Raw genomic sequence first — 22773 nt, 5'->3', positions numbered from 1 at the left:
AGTAGCCATAACATAAGAGAAGAAGAGGAAATAGAGGATATGTGAAGCAGAACAAAAGTAGAGTGAAGAATGAGAGTAGAAGAGACTAGAGGAAGAAAGGTAGAAGAAGGAAGAAGAAGAAAGGCGAAGAGTAGAAGGAGAAGATGTCACACGAATACAAGTGAATAAAATGAACATAACCGACAACTAGAGGAGGACAACAAACATATGTAGGACAAGGAGCTCACCCAATAGATTGAAGAGTTGATCGAGATCCAAGAAATGGAGATGGATCCACAACCGCAAAATCAATATGTTGACCTAATTCCAAGTACATAATAGGTCACCATTCAATCTCTCCATCATCTAGTAGACGAAACTCCATGTGAGGAAGAGGAAATTATTCCTCTTGATGATGGTATGGTCATGGAAATGTACAATATGACTTTGATGAGCTTCAGAAAAATATTGTATAAGCAAGGAGGAAACATTTTTTGGATGACCTTGCATCTCCTTTATTCATCAGAGAAAGGGCGATCCTAACAGACACCAGAAGAAATCTAGATTCCATTACCACAACCAACTTGGCCTTTGCAAGTGCTACAAAGTGAAACATGAAATATCTAATGGCCGAGAACTAATAAATAGAAAGGGACTTGCAGGATGCAAGGCAAGAAGTTGAACAACTCCAAGAATAGGTTTAGAACAAAAGTCACGCGCAAGTTTATCTAGAAGAACTTAAGGCATCCATACTTGGTGAAGTATCGACATTGGGAGAAACTATGCAAAGCTTGTATGAACTTGTCACCATGCATAAGGATGTTTTCCACTTGCGCGACTTGCAACAGAAGTGTAAGGATAAAGAAAAAACTCTTAAGGTTGTCCATACAACCATTGTTGTCATGCATGAATGGTCAGTGCAATAAAAAGGGGCACCGCCCGAATTGACGAGGTAAACAAGGAAATAGGCAGAGTTGGTGAAAGTGCAAGTGCAGATGATCATTTAGAGCAACAAACAAATTTCCTCGTTCATTGCCAATATTCAGGCATCATATACAGGATTGGAGAAAAATGTGGATTTCTTGGTGAAATCGCACAAGATCCCATCAATTGGCTCACTCACTCAAGCCAACCGCAAGAATCAGGTCGAGGAGGAGGTGGAAGAATATTTGGATCAGTTTATACATATCGCTATCAAGGAAGATCTTGAAGTAAACAAGCACAATATGCAAAAGTACATTGGTGGCCCTATCCAAAACAATACTATGATGCTCTTACTAAAGAAGGAAATTTAGATGGGTTCAAAATGAGTGTACCCAGATGCCATGGAGGCTAGAATTTGCTTTCAGCCTGATCTTGTTACACAGTTTGGGAAATTCATCGCGAAATACAAAGCTTGGCACCAACATGTGACCAAGAATCTACAAATCAATGTTGTTGAGATGGAGTTTCCCCAAAATCATACTTGACTTTTTTCTTATTAGGTTTTCTAGTTGTGTCTACCGAATTTTGTCCTATATGGGTACGAGTACATTATAATATTCTTTTGTAATTAATTTGTAATTGAATTTCCAAGTGTCAATTGTGAAATATGAAGAGTCGTGTTGTAAATAAGTTGAAGAATCACCTTGTAAAGAAGTTTAAGAATCGTGAGGGACAACCAAGAGTCATAAGGGGAAGTGAATACTCACCCCATTTTTTATAAATAAACCCTCATAACTCATGTAAAGGAATTTTGGGAGCCAAGATTTTGCCTAGGATTTTAGAATAGAATTAAGAGCTTGGGAGTTTGTTGAGAGCCTTGGCTTCTCCATAGCATAGAGGGGGTATCTTTCTTTGGAGGAGAAAGTGTTGAGTTCATGTTTCACTATTGGGGCTAGTGGTTCGTCAATGGTATATGTATTCTTGGAGCTTTCTCTTTAATAAAAGCTTAGAGTTGACACAGTTTCATGCATATGTTATAAATATAGTAGGACTATTCTTGTTATGTTTTCAATATATGTTATTTCACTTACGCTAACACTTATGAACTATTTCATTTGGATTATTATGAATCTTTTTGAATATGCGTTCTTGTTTATTTCTATCATGGTTAACGTGTGAACTATTTCACAGGCTAACTCATGATGTCTTTATGTTCGTGTGTTCCTTTCAAGATGCATACTATTACAAGATTTTAAAGTTTTCACTCATTTTCCCCTCCTATATTAGAACATTTCATACATTGCACTTGACCCTCTGTAGATTCATACAATCATTCACCAAAGTCGCGAATCCACCACTCTTTGCGTTATTCCAACCAGGGCACATCATTAAAACCCACTTCTCTAGAAACCAAGACATCCTCTGGATGGGGCTCCTACACCAAATAGTGTGAGGTCTAATTGGGACTTCATATCAAGGATACCCCCTGAATGTTGGCGGGTCCAACACCATCAACGGGTAGGTTACCTCATCCCTAGAGTAAGGAAATCTATCCATTTTGATTCCATTCTTTTCTCATCTAGTCATTAATTGGGGAGGAAGAATCCTCTCTTGGCATTGATAACCTCTTTTCTCTCTTCTTTACTCATATGTACCACCTTAGGGATAGTGGTGACCCTATTGGTGGAGTTTAATTAACAATATATATCACAAGTACTTTGAATTTAGTGATCAATTATTAGCATTTATGGCTTTGTAAGTTCATGGAAAATTCTCAGTCAACTTCATCATCATACACTTTGAGCTTCTCAAACAAGCCCAGCCATTGACAATTTTATAGGATGGCCATAACTTCAAGATTATGATGAATTATAACAGTGATAGTTGGTTCTCTTCTATGAAATACACCCCGCATGGTATATTACAATATCTTTAGCAATCTAGTATGTGATCCCCTAAGTTTGGAGAAGTTTCTAGGCAAGGTAAAATATTGTTCCTATGCTACTACAGGAATTGGGGTTTTCTATGGTAGTAGGGGATTCTACTTTTTGTATTTTGTAAAAAATGCATAGTATTCAACTAAATTTTTAGAAACAATTTATCTCTCCATAATCAGACCATTTTTCATGTATAGAGGGATAAAACTAGAGGGAATAAATTATTTTGATAGAAAAATGGTCAAAATATGTGGTAGTTTTACATGTTATTCATTAAGAAAATGATCATGTTAAATTTCAATTTTCACAAATAGGACAATATTTCATAAATTTCCTTAAAGATCGTGGCTTCTTTTCAGGGTTCAATAAATTGTTTTATATTTACTAAATCTCAGAAATTGCTTCATGTTTCTTAAACTGCTAGGAAAATCTTGGTCGTTTCTCAATGTTTGATGAAGTGCCTCATATTTCTAAATATTGCTAGACAAATGGCCCTATTGTGCTAATTTTATCACTAAATCATGGAAATTTCTTCATATTTCTAAAATTGTTGGGTAAATCTTGACCGATGCTAATTCTTCGATAAAATACCTCATATTTGTTAAATATATCCAGAGGTAAGTGGCCTTATCTGTGATCTTTTTAATATTCAAATATTATAAAATACATCTATCCCGAGAATGTGAGAGTTCAATCTTCACAGACATGAAAATATTTTTTAAATTGTTGGGAAAAAATTGAATATCTATGCCAATTTTACCATTAAAAAATATTTGATTATGCCCATTTTTACCATCAAATGTCAAATTTCACATTTACAAGTTTGACATATACATGTATTTCTTATGCCCAATGTTGTCTTCAAATAAGGTAGAGAGTCAAAGAACAACTCTATGCTTAATGTTGTTATGTTTGTGAATATGGAGATTTTTAGTTTTGTGGACAACCATTCTTAAGCTCATTTTGATAAGCTCACACATAAATATTTGATTGTTTACCTCCTTTTTAACTACATTTCTCATAAGGTGTTAGACATACAAGATTGGAAACCAAATGCAACTATATTAAATATTGATATCAAATAATGTTGTACATGATGTACATATAAATACATATAAAAACCATTGGGTTTAGTTTCTGCGTCTTCTTGGTCTCCAATAACCAATTAATGCAACACACCATAACCCAAATCACAACCCATGGATTAAGTGTCTAACATTCCCCCCTTAATCTGAAGGGATGTACCAAAGTCCAAGAATGTTAGCTCAAAATGCATAAATTAATCTCATCCAAGAGTTGAATGTCTCTCAAAAAGAGGTTTATGAGGATGACCACAAACCAATATGAGATAACTCAAAGTCTCAACCAACACCAACTCAGGAACCTTCATAGAAGTTCTTAGAATAACCAAAAACTATGGTTTTAAGGTGACCACAAACTCTGGAACTATCATAGAAGTTCCTCGAACAATTCCCAATATGGAAGTGCTCATTCAGAAACAACTCAATTAACTCAACTCTAACTCAAGCTCGCTTAACATCTCGAACTTGAACCTATAGTAGACCATCAATGGTTCCCCCTTTTTCGGATACAGGGTGAGAAGTATTCTTCATCACTGCAAGGTTGGTCATCACTCTCGAAAATATTCTTTGGTATGACCTGTAAAAATTATTGGTTATTTTCGTCCAATCTCAAGAAGCAATCCATCTGAAATTTAGCTGCTCTCTTGCAATAGTCTTCTTTTTGGAACATCTATTTATATGGTGATTACGCTTTGCATAATATTCACATGGGTGAAGATAAAAACATTGATATTTCACTTGTCCAACTCTATTACACTGCTGGCATCTATCAACTTGTTCTAGAACAACAACATCCATAAATCTTGCACTTCAAAATTGTATTGGTTTAGAAAAATCTAAATGTGAAAAGATACATCTAGGACATTATATCCCAGACCAGTTCTATATTTATTATGAGTAATCTCTTCCCATGGTCTTATAAAAATTTTGGTAATGACATGCTTCACAGTTATATGCAAATGAGTCTCTCATACACTTGCTTGAACATGAACTTCTGTTGCGCCCAAACTTTCTCTTGAAATCACTTCATTACTCTGATCATTTTCTTACAGATGATCAGGATCAAACAAACTGTTGTTCTAAACAAGAATAGGTTCATAGTTCTTATTTTGTAATTCATGTAGTTCTTCTCTCTGTAACTACGATTCTATTTGGAGAGATTGAATGGTCTCCAAAGCATCATGTAACGAACTGTAATATCAACAAGACTTTGCTAATATATGTAGTGTCATCAACGCAAGAACTAATGAAATTGTTTAGGATTTCCAATAAATTCTTAATTTGAGTCATTTTACTCAATCTCGAGTGTCGAGTTTAACTAAAAATGAACTCTTACAATTCAAATCAACAAGAAATGGCTCACCAATACCAGGTGCTCAAAACAACAAGAATTTTCCAATAGAGTGTACAACAATCATCTTTACCAACATAAACTTTTGCAACTTATTTCTCTTAGTCAGGAAGATTCTTCATAATTAGGGAAACGAATAGTAGCAACACAATAGTTAATAGTTGTTAACAATATTGAACTTCAACTCCACCATCAGATCTATGATATGTCAAGATTATTTAACAAATCTCCCACTTAAAATTGAATGTACTTTTCTTAAAGAAGAAATTTTCCCAACTATGAAATAACTCCTTCACCTTAAACTCAAGTTAAGATAAACTTATTTTGTCTCGAATCATCCTATCTGTATCATATATTAAAGTAATTTGACCTTAAAAAAATACAAAGGGTAGATTCCATAGTGACTTATAAACTTAGGAATAATTTCCAATGCAGATCCTCAACAACTTTCTTCAGAAACATTCTAACTTCTTCCCTAAGCCAAATGTGATTAGTTTGTAATACAATTTATACCCAAGACTCTCACCACAAGCTTGATTGAAATATAGATAATGTAATCACTACCGCAACAGACTTGAAACAAAAAGGCTCAGTTACAAATCAAATGAAATCATTGAGAAAAAGATAAAAGATTATCTGACCTTGATAACTGAAAAATCTTCAGTGGTGGTCAAGCTCAATAAAATTCAATCGCTTATTTGAACTTTGTACTTGTCGAATACAAGTTCGAGTTCGAGATGTCAAGTCAGCTCGAGTCAGAGTTGATTTAATTGAGTTGTTTATGAATGAACACTTCCATATTTCAAATTGTTCGAGGAACTGTTGTCATAGTTCCAAAGTTTATGGTCACCTTAAAACCACATTTTTAGTTGTATTGAGAACTGTTATGAAGGTTCTAGAGTTTGTGTTGGTTGATAATTTGAGTTCTCCCATATTGGTTTGAGGTCATCCTTAAAAACCTCTTTTTGAGAGACATTCAACTGTTTACTGAGATGCATTTATGCATTTTGAGCTCTAATTATTGGACTTTGGTACATCCCTTTAGATTAAGGGGGGAATGTTAGACACCTAATCCTCAGGTTGTGATTTGGGTTATGGTGTGTTAAAGTAATTATTTATTGGAGTCCAAAAAGACCTGGAAATTTAACCTTATGGTAATTATTCACAATACAAACCCTCCCACCTAGTGCTAGTGTTTTCCAGTCAGTACCTTCAAGTGGTGTTGCATTCACTATATCATACCATAGCCTAGTGGATTTTGTAGTTCTGACCATGCCAAAAACCCAAGGTGATTTCTGAATACAAGTGTAGGAATGATGATCTTCATTCAGATATGAGTCATGCGAATCTCCTTATTTCCAATATATGCCAATCATATTATAAAAAAGAAGCACCACACATATAAACATATAATTCAACCTCTTAAATTTCATCAATCACTTGAATTCAACGCACATATGTATTCAATATACATACGCTTCCAATTACTAAGAAATATTAATACCACCCATTCTCCACAAACTCATCCAGGTAATAATTAACTAAGGCCACACACTCGAATCAAATTTAAAACAACTTACCAGACATAAAATTTACATTATATTGGTTAGTTGCTTCTTCAAATACTTTGTCTTGCCATAAATATTTCTTTTCCAGTGGTGGTTATGGAATTATCTAACAAACAGGCCTCCTGTGAAGCACAAATGGTTTTTCCAAATACTTGATCACTTCATCGATGCTCCAATGGCTTTATAATGTTCAACTACAAATACAGACGAGTGACAAGCATCTATCACGCACATTTTTGTCTCAACTAGACATACATTCTCTCTGGCCACAAAACTAGTAGCTCATCTCAATCAACAAGTGGATGAACAACCCGCTCTGATACCACTGTTAAATGCAAAATATTGTAAACCAAATGCACCTATATTAAATATTGATCTCAAAGAATAGCATACATGATGTACATAGAAATACATATAGAAACCGTAGGGTTCCGTTTCAGGGTCTTCTTGGACTCCAATAACTAATTACTTTAACATCATAACCCAAATGAAAACCCGAGGATTAAGTGTCTAACATAAGGCATGGAAATTTTTCTGATCACTGGAAAAGATCCAAAGTACAAACTGAGCACAAAGTATTAAATATATTCCTTCATTCATACATCTAGCAAATTGACTTATTGTTTGAATTTTATCTTTTTGGGATTTTATTTTTTATGGATTATTTTATCTTATTGTACCTATTTTATTTTTATTGAAAGGAAACCATGTTATATGAAATTATTTGTGAATGGTTTGTAAGGAAATGTAATAATTGAAATTTTTAAAAAGGTATATTTTTGTTTGCCTGAAATACATTTTAATATTGGATTTTTTTTTAATTTTTGTTTAATTATGAGAATAAAATAGGTTTTAATTAATTAAAAATATAATGAAATAAATTGTTGAAGATTTATAATGAAGTGTAATAATTGATATTTTATAAGCGAGTATACTTTTATGTTAATCAAATATGTTTTGAGTGTTGGATCTTTACTTTATTTAAAGAACATGGAATCTTCATCAATTATAAGTAGCTTTAGGTCTATGGTTTTAATTTATATAATATTTAAAAAAAAAACATTTTAGTTTGTAATTATATTCTAGGACATTTTAGTGAACTGAGTGTTTTTCAATGGTATTTACATGAAATTATATAATGTGTTAATTGCAATTTAGCATCTTCTTATACAAAATTTAAATGTCTTAGTTTAATTGTTGAATTTATGTCTTTTTAAGGCCGAATTTAGCCATATAATTCATAGCAAAATTGTATTTTTTTTTTATTATCTAAATCACATTTTTAAATGAATAGATGAATTGAAAAACCTATTTGGAATTATGTAAATTTCATAGTTTAAATATGAGATTCCATTGTTTGAATTATTTTTTTGAATGCATAAATGGATTCAACACCTTTTAAAATAGATCTCTCTAAAATCCTTGAAGCGGTCAGATTATGCAAATTCTATACCTCAAATTTTGGATTCCAACAATTTCCTTCCATTTTCAAACAAAAAAGACCAAATCAATTACCAAAAAAAACAAAAGCACATAACGTTTAATATATAAAAATTTTCACTACCATCTACAATAAAGTTAATGTAATACTTTGATGTAGAGTGTTGATGAACAATTTGATCAAACAAATAAATATCCATCAATGGGCACTTTTTTTTTGTAATTTCACGACATTTATTATGGAAATATATATGTACAAAGCATGTTGGATATCGAATATATGACCAACTCTAGCCTGCTTGAGGAGAAACTAGGCATAGATGGTTGGTCCATAATCTTGCTATCTAGTCCAAAAGAGTCATATATTGAGTTAGTTTTGGCCATGCTCATTACCTGGGATAGAAAATGGGCTTTAAAATCCATGATAGACATAGAAGTAGGAAACTGGAAAAATAGGCGAACACTATATATTCCAGCGAAAAAATCCTTACTAAGAGTGGCTATGAGCCATAGAAAGTCCATATTGTCCATAGAAAGTCCATATTGTCATCAAACTACTGCAAGTCTCATTGGAGGTGGTTGTTCACCATCCTTGAGCAAATTTTCTTCTAGACAATGTAGTTGACCATCCATGATTTTATAGACTAGGTGAAGCTCTTCTACGCAAAGGAGGAACTCATCCCTGCTCTTATTATGGTCTAACAATACTCTTTGCAACAAATGCTTAAGATGCCATTACAAATATGTAAGGTGGAGGTACTACTTTCATCTAACTCGTGATGCTCCCAAGTTAGGGACCTAATCCTCCACCTCAGCGAATACTTCTAAATTTGATAATTCTTCTTGTTCATCCACTAGATCTTGTTCAATATCATATAATTCGTGTTGCATAACCATTGGGGCATTTCACAATATTGTTTTGCTGAGGTTCAGGATTAGGATCAAGCTCTCGAATTACCTTATAGGGCTCGACCACCTCCCCCTTGCCACACTCAAGCTCTCTCCATCACCATTGGGGAAAGAACAGAATGATAATGCAAGAGGAAGACAACATGGAACAAGAAGGGGGACATAAACAAGTGCAAGAATAAAAGAAACTAAGGTACTCAAGGGGAAGCAGATCCAATGGAGGATAACGAGTAAATGACAAAGGTAGGGACATCAAAAGATTGACTGTAGATTACTTTGTGTGGCCCTGTAATAAAACAATGAAGAATTTAAACCATATAGCTAATGGAATAGGTGGTGATATACCTTCATATTGTCACAAATGGAGTAACCCATAGCATTTGGACATCCATATATTTCTTCTCAAAAAATCCTTTTTTTGAATAACACTGATTTTCATTCATTGATATATCTTCATCTCCATGTGACCATCAATGTAATTCTTGTAATTTGGCCCAGCCAATTATTGTCATTTCACTATTAGATAATGTTATCCATTGGTATATTCAAGGGACAAGAAAGTTGGTAAAGTGTTAATGTGTTATAATCTGGAAGCACTTATCACTTATAATTTTCAGTGTTTTAATGACATAATAAGATGTATTTAACCATATTTCTTATAATTGATGTCACACTATTAATTTTACATCAAAATATTAATTTTACATCAAAATTTTTATTATTGTTTATGACAAACTTTATACTTTCCATTAGACACGTTGGCCGATTATCCTAAAAATTACACTCTACTTTCCTTTTACAATAATATCCACCTCTATTCTCTTTGGTGATAAGTCGCTCTCTTTGGTGATCAGTCATGCTAATTTAATTTGAAATATGACCCAAGCTATTAACATGATAGTCAATAACTTGCCCGAAAAGTGTCTCGTCAAATTAAAAGTTATCCCCATTGAGGAAAGTTTGAATGGTAACAATGAAACCCAAAGCAGATATAAATTACAGCACAACAATATTAGTAGCCAGGGGAATTTTCGATTTTTTAAATTTGAATGGAAGGTTTTAAAGTCGCAACCATGTGTGCTTTCTGCTGAACGTATTGTTTGTCAGGGCACTTCACATGACAATATCATTATGTAGAATTCCACATAAATCATAGCTGCTAATAGTGTCAAAATAGTTTCTGATAATACGCCATATCGTGCGTAATATTTGTAGTAAAGAGAATTTTCAAATATGGCTTCCATCTATGCCTTTGAATACATGTCTTTAAATTTCCGACTACGTCCGTTTTCCCTAAATCTATTTACAGTTGGAATTTTAGAGTCATATAAATTTAATATAATTATTAGATGATAATTTTTTTGAGGATTGATTCTATACCTCACATTTATTCTTTATCTACATCATAGTTATTCTTACAGCACCTACTACGAATACCCTGTAGTTATGGATAAGATCAGCGTTACACCGTGGATTATCAGGTGCCGGTACTGCCAGATCAACCTTAACAAAAACAATTTTGTGACACGTAAGCCACAATATTTATTATCAACATGCTTAGAGAAATAGTGACTAAAGAAAGCTTCTGTCTTCGAGTTGTCTGATTATCTGACAGTTAAAATTGACTTCCTTCGAAGGTCTGGCCGAATTGCCAATTCGGAGGAGCAACATTATACGAAATTGAGGTCCTGCCATCGCTGGTGGTGACCTTAAAGGAAAGACTCTGACCGTTGAGGTAGGAGTTGCTTTGCCAATTCTGTCCCCAGTTGCGTGACATTGCTTGCCATCCAGTCCTTGATCCTTTTATCCAAACGCCATGGACGTCCCCTGCTCCTCCCACGTTGCTGATGAGCACTAGGTTGAAATATGAATGGCCGTTGATTGTAAACCGGATTCCTCCCCTTTTCAAGCAGGGGACCCTGCGTTGTAGTCATAGCCTCTTATAATTAATTGCCATCAGAGTAAATAAGGTTGCAGGCAGACCAATTTGAATCAAATTAGGGTATGCAAAAGACCATGGGGCAATGAATTACCTCCTGTAGAGGATGGGGACAATCCCACTCCTGTACTTGGCGATCTTCTGATAAGCAGGCTCCGCCATGTCGAAGTGCTGCAGTGGTGGGTTGCACCATCCACCGTTGTTGTTGGGGAGAGCGGAGTTTGGCGGGCAGAAGTTGGTGGCAGTGACCGTGACAGTTCCTGGCAAACACCATTGGGGATCGTCGACACATTTCATTTCGTAGCACGCTCCGCAGCTGAGTCCGCTGTTGAAAAGCGCAGTGCTCAAAGCAGCAGTGTCTGTTCCATAACCTTGGCTATAAAGATTACCGTATCCACACGCCCCTCCTGGAAAAAACACATTAGCAATCACAAAACAAACGATTTGTAATCAAAACATATATCCGAAGTTAGAATGAAATTATAATTCATGAATTCAGCCTTTGTTGGTTGTGTGAATTGATATCTTAAATTTTTAAGCATATTATATTGGTAGTGTGAATTGATATCTTAAATTGTTTTTATGCATCTTATATTTTATAAAAAATATTAAGCAGATTAGTTTAATATTTTTTCATTTTTTTTAATTGAATATCATTTTATTCTCATTTTTACCTGATATAAAAAAGTAAGTATATGAACTATTAACTTAATTCATAGTGATTAATATTTGCACTACATCACATTCACAGCTATGGGAATTTTGAATGGCGTATTAAAACGAAATGAGGCATATTAAAATGAAAAGAGCAAGGCGCCTAAGATCCTGCTCAGCAAGTACAATGCTAGTGCCAAGTTGCATTAACATTAATCGGTGATTTACCTGGGTACAGTGATGGAATTTGATGGGCAACTGTCCCTCAAAACTCAATTTCCCATCAAAAACCGTCCAAATCTCATGAACATTCTATGTTAACAGTTAAAATGATAAAAAATGATCATCAGAGTTGTAGAAAAACCGTCTGGTGCTTCGGATTTAAAGGCCGGGTAGGGCAATTTTTCATAAACACTTATTCAACATATCCCAGGACTTACCATGGTCGATAGGCTCCTCTACCGCTGAATTACATGACAACCAGTCTTTTTTAGTATGAGTTTCAATCAAAACGCAAACTTACCCATAGTTCCGGAAGCGTCCGCGCCACCATAGAACGTGGCGTGGGCGGATTGCCAGCCACCGTATCCATAAGCTCGAGCAGACATCCATAGGAATCCTAGCAATGAGATGAAGGCAATTGTGTGGATCTGAGCCATTAACCTGCAAAGAAACAAGCTCATGATTAATCCACGTGACTAGTTTCCTCGTTTAATGAAAACCAGTTGATATCGCAGTAGTTACAATAGAGCACCAAAGGACTCAGGGTATATTGGAATACCCTAGTGAGATCGAAGGAGAAACAAAATGAAGTGAAAACCGAGGATTCTCTCCGTTGAGAAGTTGAAGGCGAGAGGGCTTATATATAGAACCCGTCCCTCGTTTTGTCGCACAGTTTGCGCTTTCCACTCGGTCTTGTGTGATGTTGCCCATGTATTTCGCACCGCGTATAATTAATTTTTGAGAAAGGAGGAGAGGGTCGTACAGGGTACTCACATGGCCTATCACCATTTGTCAAAGTTGCGAAGGGTCCAGATAAGCACGGTAAGGAAATTGAAATGGCGGTGGAAGGGGCGAGCTTCTCACATGTGTTTATAAAAAGACATACCTGGTTCAGATATGGATGCCCTCGCTTGGATTTAATTTAATGAAGGCTGACGTAATGTTCAATACATTCTTCAAATGGGAATTGTACACGTTGGAGAAAACAGCGTCGTGGTCACACCAAACTCTATTTTGACCAACTATTTGATTCTCTTCGTTTTCACAGGAACCATGTAACCGCAGATCTCGCCAGATCTTTTAGGTGCGGAATTAATCAATGCGCTACAGTACTTGGAAGTTGGAACCTTCGTGGTAATAGCGGCGACCCACGTCACAACACTATTTTTATCGCTGCCGGGAAACCGTGGAAGGGAGGTATCCACCGACTAACAACGGATTAATCGTCAAACACGGGCTCTACAACTTCTTTTTCCGGCTACGCTCAACGAGGCCGGGCCAACTTTGTCTAACAATTTTATTGTAAATCCTTTCCCTAATATAACCAACTAATAGAGGAAACTGACGAATTTAGGTATCACAGTTCATGTTGGTATATGTAACAGCTGTTCCGCGACATTGTTCTGTCCCCCATTCATGCGCGTTAAAAATATCACATTACGTTATATGGTGGCTCTCGCCTAAAAAACCAGATATTCAGTACTAGCATTTGCACCAGATGTTGCAAAGAAAACGCCCTAAGGCATAAAGTGTGGAAATCCATTATCCATGTAGTGTGTGCATTATTCAACAAGGTGGATCTCTTTAAATTTGTTGCAAACATTTATGTTATTGCATTGCTAATTTATTTAGAATCTACTACTACCTCCTCTTCTTGGAATATTAAATTTCTTATCACCCCATGATGACAATCCCTCTAATTATTGGAATCACAATTTTTTCCACTTTAGTTGGTTTACCGTCAACCTAAAGAAACATGAATTTGAGTCACTCAACTAAAAAGAAATTGCTAAATTGCTATTTATCATGTTTTGAGTAAAAACAATTAATAACTCATATTTACAACCCTTGAAATATTTACAACCTTTTAAGTCTTGTATTTATAACTCATATTTATATCCCTTTAAAATGAAACTAACTATCTATATTTTTATTAATAATAAAAAGAATCTTCTTTATAAAACTGACGCTCACATGCTACTCCTATTGAAAAGGAATCAATACTCTTTGATAAGCAATATTCTTTGATAAGCAGGGAAAGAATTATACTCAACCTCAGGGAACTCAGTGGGCAAAATTATCAATAACTAGTTAATATTGATTTGCATCAATTTCTTTTGGTCCAACCAGCAATTAAAATCCATCCCCTGCCACTGCAACAATAATACACCACATATCACCTTCCCATTAAAACTGAGAATGAGCTGCAAATAACTGTGAGAACGCGGATGCCTCATAAGCATGGAGTTAAGTTTGATCCCTGAGCTTTGCTACAATCCTCAATTGTAGAAATATTGAAATTTTTAAGAAGACTCTGGCCATTTCATAAGCAGCTGACTTGACAACAGAGTTTGTCTGTTGCTGAGTCCCAATCATAGAGATGTCTATATGAGTTATGTCAATGTCTAAGTAGAGCTGTTGAATATGGAATGTCACCCCAAATGGTCATGATCGAAGCCAAGAAGCAGAAAAACCCATTCATAGATACAACAATAATGGAACAAGCAAAAACAAATGTGTACCAAATCCATTTGTTGTTTCATTTTAGAATTTTATTGTTGTGATTTCCATTTCAAAACTCCATTACTTCACCTGCACCTATAGTCTCAGGCTCTCATATTCATAAAAACAATGTACAAAATTTTGCTTGAGTTAGTTTTAGATTATAATATCTACCCATTTCAAAACTCCATTGCTTCACCTGCACCTATCTTCTTAGAATCTCATATTGATAAAAGCAATGTAGAAAATGTTGGTTGTTAGTGTTAGACTATAAAATCTACCCATTTCAAAACTCCATTGCTTCACCTGCACCTATCTTCTTAGGCTTTCATATTGATAAAAACAATGTAGAAAATTTCAGTTGAGTTAGTTTCAAACCATAAAATCTACCCCAACTTCATCTAATGGGCTTGTAATATAGCCTTCTTTCCCACATTTTCTTGATTATAAAATAATGTCAAAGTAAAACGAGAGTTAGAAATATTTTTCAACAATAGTCACTTGCATCAGGTGATTATTATCTCGCTTGATTTTCATCCTTATGGTTTAATATGGACGGACCATTTTCTGTAAGATTAGAAAAGCCTTGTGAATCCTTTAATTTCAAAGTAATTCTTTCAGATCACTTGCCTATCTATCTGGAGTCTAGACCTCTCAAACGAAGAGGCCTAAAAACATACCATTTTCATTTGAACAGCTGCAGTTTGGCAACCTAGACATAGAAAATAAAATCCAGTATTAGTGAAATGAAGACACTCACATTACATGAACAAAAATGTGAAGTTTCAAAGTAATTCTTTCAGATCACTTGCCTATCTATCTGGAATCTAGACCTCTCAAACGAAGAGGCCTAAAAACATACCATTTTCATTTGAACAGTTGCAGTTTGGCAACCCAGACTTAGAAAATAAAATCTAGTATTAGTGAAATGAAGACACTCACATTACATGAACAAAAATGTGAATCCTTTCTAAGAAGCTTCAAAATGTAAAGAAAAAAGCGGAACAACTAGGTTTTTGTAAACATATTCAAAAGAAACATGAACTAGAGATAGAGATGGTTAGTGTTGTAAAAGAAAAGGAATTGATATTGTGGCTTGAAAACGACAGATGCTTCCTTTATACTTTTTAAGTGCCAAGCATAAACCACCTTCCAATCTAAGGAAGGATAACAGTAAGTACAAGGAAGACCACAGATGCTTCCTTTATACTTCAATTGTCAAGCATTAACCAACATTCATAAGGTAGGTGCTTCCATAGACTCTATCTGATCATGTGACCAACCAGCCCAACTTAACAGCCATGACAGCATCAGCAGATCAGTGGCCCCTTGCGGGGCCACACCAGCCCAACTTAACAGCAATGACAGCATCAACTGATCAGTGGCCCCTTGTGGGGCCACACCAGCCCACCTTTGGGCAAACGACTATGTAAGAAAATTAAAACTTGGTGGAAACTATAGCAGCAAGCCACTTTCACCTACCCATCTTGTCTCTCATGGCTAGTCTTCAAATGAATAGAGGAAAGATTACCGAGTCATGAACTTTTAAATGAGGGCATATTATCAAAAACCTTGAATGAGACTCATGAGAATCTATAAAAGAAAAGAAGTCAGACATGCCTGACTTAGTGTTTGATACAGTGCTTAACCACATTAATCACCCTCGTTCAAATATTGGAAGGCATAAAGCCCTGCGTTATTAAAAAGTTCATGAGTTTGATAGGGTTCAAATTCAAAAAGATAAGAAAAAGGAGGTATTCTGTAGACAGAAGTCAATAATTCAATGGCTTAAAGATGGTGGAAGAAGCGGTGCCTGTTTCCTTAAAACCACTCAGAATAGAAGGGTTTATAATAAAATTTTTGTAATAGAATACCAGACAACACAGTAGTAACTCAAATCTGCAAGGAAATCTACTTCAACCTCTACTGACGATGCCGGTTACTGAAGAAGGAATACAGGATGTTCTTTCCCCAAGAAAAGAAATCGCGTCCTCAGCCACTTTTAAGGGTAACACCAGTAAAGACTAAACTTCCCCAATTGAACCACGTCCTCTATAGCATATGCTAAAATCATTCACGGAGCACGATCCCTCAATGTAAATGAAATACTCAATTCTCCTAAACACCACCTTGACTTAATGAATATGGTTGTGGTTGGTCAGAACTCCGGAAAATGAAACTGGCATTGATAATGACAAATTTCTCTAATTAATTCTGAAGTATACAGGCTATTGATCATGTCGTACCTAATAATCCTAAGGAGAGCTCAGAGATCATAGAACAGCCGTTTAAAGCCCTGAAACAATTTGTAAACTCAACCATCGGAAAAGAGTAACGATATGTTCCTCCTAATTAGACAGGATCTGAACTGCTGATAACAGAAGGAAAGAAATAGTAATTCCTTTTCACATTATCATAAGACGATGAAAATGTCATAAAAACAGAGTACATACACCTTATTATTATCTGCACAAGGCTACGCATGCCGGGAAGAAATACATGAAGAGTCTCTGCGAAGAGTCTCATCGCCAGCAGAAGAGTCTCATCGCCAGCAGGCAGTCTCTGCGAAGAGTTTCATCGCTAGCAGAAGAGTCTCATCACGAGCAGGGCAGGCCTGGCCTTTCATGGCCCATCACCATGGGAAAAAAACTATTTTTCTATGAAAAAACAGATTAAATGAACGGCAGAAAACATCCCAATCATCTAACACACAGAATCAATGGCTCAGGGTCGCACACGTCACATTTTAGGGATGTCTTTCTCAGAGGGAACGCCTTATGGCGTAAATATGATCGCGCAGTGGAATGAAATGACATTGCATATCTGAGCAAGTGAATAGTCAAACATGTGAATAAGGTGCAATGTTATTACAACGTTAATGCATTATTATTATTGTAGATGATAGAGAGACTGAAAAATTATTATTGGAATGTTATAGATCTTTGTGGTGTTAGTTTCCTCCACCCTATAGATGCCATTTTCAATGTATGTGTTACATCATAAGGAGGGTAAAAAGGAAAATTAATAATAATAATAATAACATGACCCTGAGAGATGTCCCCTTGTGCGTTGCTGCTTTATTCATTGGCATTTGGTATGGTGCATTAGTTATTTTGGAGTGAAAAGCATAATTGTTTAACATTTGTTTGAAATTGGAGCCTAAATTTCAAAACAAATTGCGTGAACAACACATTTAAACTTCAATTTGAATTGAGAACTGGAGAGAATGGGAAATAATTCATAGCAATGGCGTGCAAGATGATGCCATATGTGGTCTGACTTAAATTCAAATATAATAGATAATGTTGTTTTGGAGACCAACACACCTATTCCGTATGATCTTGTTAATGATTTGAAAATTTATGAATATGGTGAGCCTGGTCATTTTGTACGAGAATGGAGGGTTAGGAAGTGGTCGCCATCGGGGTCTCAGTCCTCGATACAGGTGTAGTTCAAGTTATGGTCGTCGTTCTCTAAGACGTTGATGTTTCAAACCTATATGGGGACGAAGTATTAGCAGGTCACCTCCACCTCGTCATGATCATCGAGTTCAACCTTGCGATCATGTCTTCTGCTTCTGGTGTGTTCACTGTGCCATGAACTATCACAGAGTCATATTGTTCACTCTGTAGGAGTCCATACAATCATTTTCCAAGAGTGTGAATTTCTTGACTTTATTCTCTTGAAAGAATTTCTAAAGGATTATAGACAAAAAGCAAAACACATACAAGAAGAAGAGTGAAAAATGAAGATATTCTCTCCCGAACTTGATGATCCTGAAACTGCTAAAATCATGTATGGTTCAAAGTTGAATGGCTCAGAAACTGCTACAAATTTTAGGGAATCTTTACAAGAAAAATCACTTTTAGAATTGAGCACTACAACAAAAAGCACAGATAGTATTTACTCATCGGTGCTATTAGGAAGGGAACTGAGTCAATGCATAAATCTTCCTATCATCAGAGTGAATCAGCTGATGTTGAAACATAAGTGATCGTTAACATTCTTAAAGGAAATGATGGTCCAGGAAGTGTGTCTTCCAATATAATAAAAGATCATTCAAATACACCAAGTCTTATTTCATGTAATAAAGTTACAGTGGATGATGTTTTGTATTGTTGTTGCAAAAGGTTACTGTATCATCTTATGGTCATGTGGTACTTCAATTATGCATTAATATCACTGAAGAGAGAACTCTTAACTGCCAAGTTTTTCAATGGATACACCCTGGAGATTGACCATCTGTTTGTTTAAAGTTGGACCATATCTTGGAGAAAATATTTCCTATAGAATATGCTGAAAGGAAAAAGTCAGTTCTTGTCCAAGAAGAAAAACACCAACACCAACAAATAGAGGGGGATACGACAGATGCCCTTGTGGCATAGGATGTTTTTGCCTTTGATATCAGTAACCAGAAGGCCTCTTGTTGCATCAATTTTAGTATAATTCTTAGGGACATGCTAGCGATTTTGTACGTTTCCTGAATCAATCCCTTGATGTAAATGAAATACTCAATTCTCCTAAACACCACCTTGAATTAATGAATATGGCTGTGGCTGGTCAGAACTCCGGATCCTGAAACTGGCATTGATAATGACAAATTTCTCTAATTAATTCTGAAGTATACAGGCTATTGATCTTGTCGTACCTAATAATCTTGAGGAGAGATCAAAGATCATAGAAAAGTCGTTTAAAGCCCTGAAACAATCTGTAAACTCAACCATCGGAAAAGAGTAACGATATGTTCCTCCTAATTAGACAGGATCTGAACTGCTGATAACAGAAGGAAAGAAATAGTAATTCCTTTTCACATTATCATAAGACGATGAAAATGTCATAAAAACAGAGTACATACACCTTATCATTATCTGCACAAGGCTACGCATGTAGGGAAGAAAGACATGAAGAGTCTCTGCGAAGAGTCTCATCGCCAGCAGAAGAGTCTCATCGCCAACAGACAGTCTCTGCGAAGAGTTTCATTGCCAGCAGAAGAGTCTCATCACCAGCAGAGCAGGCATGGCCTTTCATGGCCCATTATCATGGGAAAAAACTATTTTTCTATGAAAAAACAGATTAAACGAACGACAGAAAACACCCCAATCATCTAACACACAAAATCAATGGCTCAGTGTCGCACACGTCACATTTTAGGGATGTCTTTCTCAGAAGGAACACCTTACGGCATAAAAATGAAAGAAGAATCATATCATTATTATTTCTTTTAAAAGAAAATCAGGATTTCCTCTCCTCGAGAAATTAGCGACGCATTGATTACGCCAAGTTTTAAACACTTCTAAACCTCAAGAATCCTGCATGTAGATAAGCAATGCCATTTTTTAACAAGTTGAATTTAATTAGAATGTCGGTTTAAGAATATTTTAATATTTAATGTTTATTGAACTTAATTAAATTGCTAGTTTAAAACTATATTTTGTTGATTTAAAAATAAAAATTGAATTGCTTGACCTACCTTTTGTCATTTAGGATATTAAAATCTAAAATATTTTTGAAATTAGAAATCTATCAATTAAAAATATTAGTGTATTACTTGACCTGCTTTTGTCATTCTGCCTTGTCACTACGACTCTTTATATTAAAATCTAGAATATTCCTGAAATCCACTAAAATCCCTTCCAATAAAGCCATTGGCAATATCAAATTTTTTAAAATTCTAGAATACCTGAAGTCACCGAAAAAGGAACTCAAACGCTTGAGGCACAACCTCCAATTTCTCAGCTTTCAAAGCAGGTTAGGGTTGTGCGCCCTCCTGGATGTAAACACCTGTAGCCCTATATAAATAACAAATCACAAATGCAAACACACGCGAAGACAGTAGAAAGAAGCAACTTCCATATATATATGCAATACAATGATGTGTTTCACACAGAGTGAGAGTTTAGGCAATTTATTTAAAATCCATATGGAACCTGCAATATCTAAAACGAATTCAAATACTATTTTCTGCAAACCCAACATTCGCGTATTCTGATCTTAGAAAGTGGCCTTGTTCAGCGTCGTAAACGTGACGGAGGACGACTGGTCTATCCCAGCGCCACCATCACAACAATGTCTTTTCCCCCACACTGCTTGTTATCGGTGGACGTTTCATCCGTTTCGCAGCCGTTGGACCAGAGAACGTACTTGAGCATCTTCTCCCCTTCTGAACCCATGAACCGACGGGGCACAAACTCATCTGCTCTATCGAACAGCTTTGGATCCTTGGTCGCAAAAGACATGAAGAGTCTCTGCGAAGAGTCTCATCGCCAGCAGAAGAGTCTCATCGCCAGCAGGCAGTCTCTGTGAAGAGTTTCATCGCCAGCGGAAGAGTCTCATCGCCAGCAGAGCAGGCCTGGCCTTTCATGGCCCATTACCATGGGAAAAAAACTATTTTTCTATGAAAAAACAGATTAAACGAACGACAGAAAACACCCCAATCATCTAACACACAAAATCAATGGCTCAGGATTGCACACGTCACATTTTAGGGATGTCTTTCTCAGAGGGAACGCCTTACGGCGTAATTATTATTTGAAAAGCCATCGATACTATCACATAGCATATATAATATATAATCTATTTGGCAGGGTCTACACCACATAATGTTCAAGGGAGTACAAATTCTTATGAAATTCCACCAAATACGTAGGGAGAAATTGAATTTTATATGAATACAATAAGGAGTTGTCCAACAAGGTAGAGGAATTGCTTAGACGGCCAAAAGTGATTGGAATTTGGGCAAAAAAATTCAAAAAATCTTGTAAAAGCAGTGTTTGAATTATGTTTTTGATGGTCGAAATGGATTCAGCGCATCAAAAACGTATAGGACACCTAAAATTTTGAAGTTTAACAACCATAACTTGGATTTACAAAAATATTGGCCAGATTTTCTCTAAATATGACCAGAATTTCCAAAACTTTCCGAACAACTCCTCCGCCTCGTTAAACTATAGGATAATGCTAAACACTGAAATTATACTGGAAAGATATCAACCAATACTATGTGAGCTGTTGAATTTTATATGAATATAATAATAATAAACACAAATAAAATTCTTAAAACTGTAAATCTGGACAAATAGAAAACACTGCTGCCCCCACATTGCAAGTGCCAAAACCAAAACCAGTCTAATCCAATTTCTCCAGGTTCTCCCAAATAAATCAATAACTGCAAATCTGGACAAAGAAAACACTGCTGGCCAACAGCAGATCATGGTTATGCGGATTCTGAGAAACCTCAGAGCAAGAGATGAGTTTCAAGGATGTTTTGAGACAGAACCTAAGTCATCGTACTCCCCGAATATAACCAATTAAATGCAAACATCGTTAAAAGATATAATCAATTAAATGCAAATATCATTCGCAGTGCAAAATGGAGTTTGACCATTTTGGAATCTTGGAGAGGAAAACCAATGTTTCTTTCACAGCAATACATAAATTTATTATCAGAATCATGACATCATGACAGCGATGACAAGAAAGTACAGTGAAATCTGAACATTCTCTTTATCACACATGTATGTATGCGTTTCTGATAAAATCCCCTATTCTCCTTGGTGCAATCGACAATGGCACCCAACAAAATTACCATAGTCCGTCAAGTAAATGCTTACCTCTGAGGGAGACATCATATTTGCAAGGCTTACGGCGTTGCTCAATCCCTTCTTTGCCCTTAGATTCAATGTCTACGTTACAGGAATAATCTGAGAGAATGGCCGCTGTATTGGGAGAAAATGGTCGCCCAACCGTGATTCCACTACCGGATACCACAACGGAGAAACCCATTCTGGAGCAAGCACCAACACTATGCACCGTATACGCCCTCCAACTCAATCTTTTAACATCTTCACTTTACAGCAGGATCTCAGGAATTTCTCCTCAAAAGCCCTTCGACGCCGGCCATCCATATTCAACAGTGAATTTGGAAGGCCGGGTTCTCTCGTTTTCTGTGGAACGATGGATCTATGTTGCCGCCTCATCATGGATGCAGATGATCTAATTTTAAAACCAAGGAAACCGCCTCAGCATGGATTTAAAGGATTTAATTAAAAAAACCAAGAAATGTGGATTCAGAGGATTTAATTTTAAAAACCAAGAGACCGCCTCACCATTGATGCAGAGGATCAGATACTCTGGCACAACGAGGTGCTCTGGCTTGCTGTTCCCGATACTGTCCACGTCCTGGAAGATCTTATCAATTGCACTCAAGGAGAAGTCCATATTATCTGGATGAGTGGCGTTCCTAATATTGTTGATCCTATAAATTATA

General features: G+C 35.9%; 2 protein-coding genes across 2 annotated transcripts; both read right to left on the bottom strand.

Annotated features, from left to right (window-relative positions):
- Positions 1–10513: 10513 nt before the first annotated feature.
- LOC149160891 (expansin-A1-like) lies at positions 10514–12642 on the bottom strand. The gene is made up of 4 exons (XM_089435433.1): positions 12565–12642; positions 12307–12446; positions 11224–11536; positions 10514–11109 (listed from the first exon to the last, which is right to left on the bottom strand). The coding sequence occupies exons 2-4, from the start codon at positions 12440–12442 to the stop codon at positions 10806–10808; spliced, it is 753 nt and encodes a 250-aa protein (XP_089291559.1). The 5' UTR covers positions 12443–12446; positions 12565–12642; the 3' UTR covers positions 10514–10805.
- Positions 12643–20548: 7906 nt separating this feature from the next.
- On the bottom strand, positions 20549–22489 carry LOC149160890 (uncharacterized). The gene is made up of 3 exons (XM_089434731.1): positions 22118–22489; positions 21581–21696; positions 20549–20752 (listed from the first exon to the last, which is right to left on the bottom strand). Exons 1-3 carry the CDS (start codon positions 22287–22289, stop codon positions 20549–20551), a joined length of 492 nt encoding a protein of 163 aa, XP_089290857.1. The 5' UTR covers positions 22290–22489.
- Positions 22490–22773: the final 284 nt, after the last annotated feature.

The sequence above is a fragment of the Pinus tabuliformis genome, chromosome 5_2 (genome assembly GCF_031772625.1).
Source record: "Pinus tabuliformis cultivar Carrire ecotype Pingquan chromosome 5_2, CPIR1, whole genome shotgun sequence".
NCBI lineage: Eukaryota > Viridiplantae > Streptophyta > Pinopsida > Pinales > Pinaceae > Pinus > Pinus tabuliformis.
Note: the sequence above shows the minus strand (reverse complement) of the source record. Positions and strands in the feature narration are given on the sequence as shown.

Bases quoted from the DNA above. Each gene is read 5' to 3' on its own strand.
- LOC149160891 (XM_089435433.1), bottom strand. From the start codon at position 12,442: ATGGCTCAGATCCACACAATTGCCTTCATCTCATTGCTAGGATTCCTA. The intron at 11,537-12,306 runs GTAAGTTTGCGT...TGTTTTTTCCAG, and splicing joins GGACGCTTCCGGAACTATGG to GAGGGGCGTGTGGATACGGT. The intron at 11,110-11,223 runs GTAATTCATTGC...ACTACAACGCAG, and splicing joins GTCCCCATCCTCTACAGGAG to GGTCCCCTGCTTGAAAAGGG.
- LOC149160890 (XM_089434731.1), bottom strand. From the start codon at position 22,289: ATGGGTTTCTCCGTTGTGGTATCCGGTAGTGGAATCACGGTTGGGCGA. The intron at 21,697-22,117 runs GTAAGCATTTAC...GTTGGCCAGCAG, and splicing joins ATATGATGTCTCCCTCAGAG to TGTTTTCTTTGTCCAGATTT. The intron at 20,753-21,580 runs GTCCAGATTTAC...GACTCTTCGCAG, and splicing joins GGCAGCAGTGTTTTCTATTT to AGACTCTTCATGTCTTTTGC.